Here is a 5285-nt window from a genome sequence, read left to right on the forward strand (position 1 = left end):
TGTAGTTAAATTCCGGATAAAGGCTATGAAGAGCGAGTACTTTCACGCCGAAACAACGGCGCGCTTAGTATAGAAACGGAATGAAAAGCTTAACGTTTCGAGTACGTCGCCGTCCAAGAATCCGGAAGATAATGAAGCTTGTTTGTGGCGGCGGAGGCAACAAAGTCAATTACCGCCACGTCCACGAAAAAGTCACGATTAACCATGTGGGAAGCGCAAATTCAGTCGCAATCAAATCATCGAAAGGAGCAAGTACTTACAGAAATGATGTTTGTTCGCGTGTAAAGTATAACTCTTAGAAAGACCTGATCCAATTAATTGGCCATCAGTCTTCGTTTAAATGAACAATAAGTGTTGAGTTCTTCAATTCTAGTACCGGCCAAAAGTTTGTATTCATATTTAAACTGAGAAATGAACCTGCGACGCTATGGAGACTCGATAAGGCGACAATGTCAACGAATCAGACGTCGAAAAGCCTTCTTCTGATTACTCGATCGTAGCACCTTAAACTTCGGGTTATTGAAGCCGCAGTCAAGAGAGTTATTGTCAAAGAGGAGGAGCTACTTACGAATAAGATTACGAATGTAATACCAATATTTCTCACGTAAAAATGCAGTTTGGGGGGTGGCACGAACGACTTGACCTTTATAGCAAGTCGAAGTGGTTGAGTTGTATTATTTGTTTGATCTTTTATTTGACCTTTTTTCACCTAATATTGGAAAAACGTTTTGTGTCGAATGTGATAAGCGCGAAAACGCCAATGCCATAATCGTATTTAAAAAAAAATCACATTCGCAGGTCGCATTCTAAGAAGAAGAAGGATGGACGAGGTGAGATTGTTATGCGCGGTCTATGGCGAAGGAACACTGTTTTTTGTGAAGATAGCACGTGACGCGGACGTTGTAACGCTACAGACGGCAATCGTGAATGAGAAGAAAGGCGTCAATGATCGCTTTAAAGTTGATCCAAATACGGTGACGCTGTACTTGGCGAAGAAGAACGGCGTATGGTTGAAGGACGATATTTATGTAAAGAACATTTTAAAAGGTGACAGGAGCGTTGAGTATATAGAAATGCGACCGTCCTGGAGACTCACACGGACGGAGTTGCTAGGGCCAGATTTCCAGCCTAGTGAAGCAGAGATTCACGTTCTGGTGGAACTCCCGAGTGCTGCGGCTAATATTGCAACCAAGCAAGGTCCAGCTCAAGCTGAGGGTGCAGAACTTGTCGAGGCCATTTCTCTTCTTGTAGAAAAAAGGTTCAAGAGCATGGAAGAAAAAATGAGCAATAGAGATCAAGAAATGAGCAATAGAGTCGAGAGCAAAATTCAAGAAATGAGCGATAGAGTTCAAGAGATGAATTCCAAGTTACCATCTCAGTCAGACAAGTCCTACACGGATGGAGCACTAGGTGAAATAGCGATAGAGAGTTTAGAAAGGTTCGAATCGATCACTGATTTTGCAGCAAGAGATGATGAAGAACCCTTTTGGTCGCAAAGGATACAACGGCAAGCGAATGCCATTTCGAATGAAGCTCTTTGACGCCTTTATTACTCCCTTTTTCGACAGAGCGCTTGCCAACTGGAACATGGTGTTTGTCAATAGCGAACGATATGCGTGGTTGACTCAGTCGATGAACGTGTCTAGGAGTACAGATCTAAAGCCGGATGGATTTGCGACCCACCCGGGAATGTATCGTGCCAAGGAAAAGCCAAACGATCAAGTACCTCGCTCGTCAAATCACAAGTTTCGATTTGGAGTAGCAGAGGAAGATTTATTTGACTGTGTCATTCTATTTGAAAGCAAGCTCTCTTTAACTGATGCTGCGTTTGGTCAAGTGGTTCGGTATCTGCAGAGTCTTTGCCCGAAGACGTTTGGAAGTGCCATTCTCTATGATCGACGCTCCTTTTGGTTAATCAATAGCCGCGCAAATTTCATTGGTAAAGTCCTGAAAGCGCATTGGACGGACGGTGGATCGAAATCATTGTTTCAGAAATTTATTGGTGCCAACGTGTCTCCTTGGGTGGCAAGCTTGACCACGGCCTGCTCTTCCTTCGGAGTTGAAGTGGTGGAGGGCGATGCGTTTCTTGGTCGCGGCGCCCGGGGTCGCGTTTTCAAAGTCACTAGGCAAGGAAAAGAGTTTTTCGCATTGAAAATTGTGGAGATTAGCCTCGTTACATCTCTCTATAAAGAAGAAGCGGCCTTGAAGCAGGCCCAGGACACAGGCTTCACAGGCTTGACGATTCGCCTCGTGGGAGAATGCATTGAGATTCCTGGTGGCGCTGCGTTGTTACTGTCTCCTGTTGGAATACCTTTGCCTCGCCCAGCGACCCGATCTGATGTGGCGACTCTTTATGGGTTGTTGTGGCAGCTTCACGAGAAAGACCTAGTTCATGGAGATCCTCGCGTGGCGAACGTAATCCTTCACAAAGGACAGCCAGTCTGGATTGATTTAGTAGAAGTTCTGAAAGCGAGTCCCATATTGCGAATGTCTGATGCAGAAATTCTCACGCGGTCCATTCTTCAGGTTCCCCGACAAGTGCAGTTGAATACAGAGCTGCACGAGACGTTTGCAAAGTATGGCAATTGCCCAACTTCAGAAAACCTCAATGGTTTGGTCGAAGCAGTCTTCCAAAAGCTGGACCGGCGATCGAAAAGTTTCCATTCGCACTAGGATTTGTCAATGTGAAGAGGTGATCCTTTTCTTGTGTCCGCTCATTAAACGAGTTGATTATCGTTTCGTTCATTCAGAAATAGTCATCTAATAAAAACCGTTTAGCAAATATATAGTAATTTGATAAGTTGCGCTTGATATGCTTGGTGCAACGTACTCACGTGTCGATCTTAGGGGTACGAAACGTCGAATTTATACTTCTTTTTCTTAGAAGTATATAAAATGTAGGCATGTCTAAACTTTCTTTTAATCAGACGAAAGGTGCCGACTTAGGAGTCCTACTGTGGCGCTTTCAACGGTGGATAAAACGACGGTGCGACCAAATATGACGCCCTTTGAGAATATTGCCACTTATTGTGCGATAAGGAGATGTGCAATTACGCGGGCAGTCTGACGTATCTGTTGTGTTTGCAAATCCTCATCCGGTGTACGCATTGTTGTTGAGCTTTCGGGAAGTAGCCGCTTGGCAAGGAAGCCTTCATGAATGGGAGCCCTGGCGTAATGCCAATTTTTGGGGTCGAATCCTTCACGCCGCTGGACCAAGCATGTTTCAACGGACGTGGTCACTTTTTGGTAGACCTTAGAATCTGAACGGACAGGAATCTGCTCGAGCCTTTCGAACGCGTAGAGCTGCTCGAGCCTTTCGAACGCGTAGAGATCTTGCCTTGTTCAGGCAATTACCGGACGCTAGCTTCAGACGTAGTATCGACATTGATGGGCGAGCGATGGCCGGATGTAACATTAAGCGCCTTGTCTACATTGGAGCTGCTGTGCTAAAGACCCATATAACTCAGTGTTTATTGTCAAAAGCTGCAACTGTGGTCTCGTCAACTAAAAAATTGGAGAAGTCCAGACTGAAGATTTGTGGCAGAGCACGGCTATTCGGTTCGACGTTCGATACTCGGCAATGATGCTCGCACAAGACGCCCGTAAGAGCGGTATGGAGACTTATTAGTAACGGAGGGTGAACTTCAGCGTTGGCATGTCAAAGCGAAAACGATTACCGTCACGGATGTAATCACGCAATTATGATCCTAAAACTGGTAGCCATAAAGTTGAGAAATAGAAGCAGCGCTATAGCCTTATATATGGACTTATAGCATTGAACTCGATATATGATTTTTCAGCTTGCTTATCAGGAGCGCTATGTCTAGCACCGTCACAATTTTACGCACGAAATTTTCCCACATCCTTCTTGTCATTGGGCTTGCTGACTTCCGTTGATGAAAGCCAAAAATAAAATTGCGACACAAGAATACATAAGGGCTGTATCGTTCGATGAAATTTTCACTTAAAGGTTGTTTATTAATTAATATATTATCTAGAAGGTAGATAATATTTGGAGGATATTACTTTAAATAGTAATTCAGAAATTTTATCCATAAATAGATATAGGCCATTATATCTATTTATCCCGCAGAATAATCAACTGTAGATGTAAACAAAAGAGAGAGACCGATAAGATAAGATAAGAATTTAATTGCATGTTTAGTATTAGTTAATACTTAAGATAGAGTTAACAAATAGAAAGAAGAGATACGTACTTATATTAATACGGTTTTCATTTTACCCTGTTTAAGCTAGTAACCTTAAAGAGAAGTCTTCCTCTGCACGTACTAGTGTACGTGAAATAACGTAAGGCACCAGTCGCAACTGAAGCAGTGCCAAGTGGGCTTGTACTGAAGCAGTACAAGTTGTAGTGCCCCGTTACACCTGGTAGCACTTTGTACTCCATCCAAGGTCCACATTTCGTCCATCTAACATGGACATGTTAGATGATAGAGGGAATACGCATCACATTTCCCGTGAAAGCTTCTCCTTTCTAAGTGACATAAAAAGGAGTGCGGTCGTACGAATGAGTTCGAATAGTAAACGATGCATTCTTGGCAATACTGTCCATTCAGCCATCGCCAAGTTCATACAACATGAACTTGACGAGATGAAGGAAAAAGTAGCCTTGCTGAATTAGCAAGGCTCTCAACAGGCAGAACTTTTGAGGTCGCAACGGGTACAGACCCCTTTACCTGGGATGACGCACATGCGTTGTCCCGAAACATTAAAAATTGACATTTCTAAGTATAGGGGAGTCGAAAAAGACTCCCTTTTGATAATGTTTGTCGAGTTGGACGATGCCATTAGCACGTCACATCGTCGACGAGCAAACGCAAGTCGCATTTGCTCAATCAAATTTTGCAGGTCGTGCCAAAACCTGGTCATTAGGCCTGAAGTTGCGCGACCCATATGTCTTTGGGTCGCTAGAGGCTTTTGAAGCCCGGCTCAAACAGACGTTTGAACCGCCAAGGCCTGATTTCTGAGCTCGTTCAGAGCTTCTGAAACTCAATCAAGGCAAGCGTGATGTTCACGTATATGCCCAGCATATACGACTCTTAGCGAGTTGTATTACGAATAACCCAGTTCATGAACACACGTTGATTACGGTGTTCATGCAAGGTCTTATGGATGGTCTCGTAAAGACCCACCTGTTCCGCTTGGAACTGGATACGCTAGAAGAAGCAATATCCGTTGCGGAACAGGAGGAATTTAGCTTGAGACAGGCTCAAGCAAGTTCGTCTTCGTATTGTCCTCCAAGACGACACGAGTTAGGAGGTCCA

At 44.0% G+C, this 5285-nt stretch overlaps 1 protein-coding gene across 1 annotated transcript; it reads left to right on the top strand.

Moving 5' to 3' along the window:
- Positions 1-821: 821 nt before the first annotated feature.
- CCR75_002723 (uncharacterized protein) lies at positions 822-1541 on the top strand (the record flags this gene model as incomplete). Its single annotated transcript, XM_067960820.1, has 1 exon — positions 822-1541. The coding sequence occupies one exon, from the start codon at positions 822-824 to the stop codon at positions 1539-1541; it is 720 nt and encodes a 239-aa protein (XP_067820659.1).
- Between the last annotated feature and the right edge of the window lie 3744 nt (positions 1542-5285).

Source organism: Bremia lactucae, linkage group LG12, assembly GCF_004359215.1.
Source record: "Bremia lactucae strain SF5 linkage group LG12, whole genome shotgun sequence".
Taxonomy (NCBI): domain Eukaryota; phylum Oomycota; class Peronosporomycetes; order Peronosporales; family Peronosporaceae; genus Bremia; species Bremia lactucae.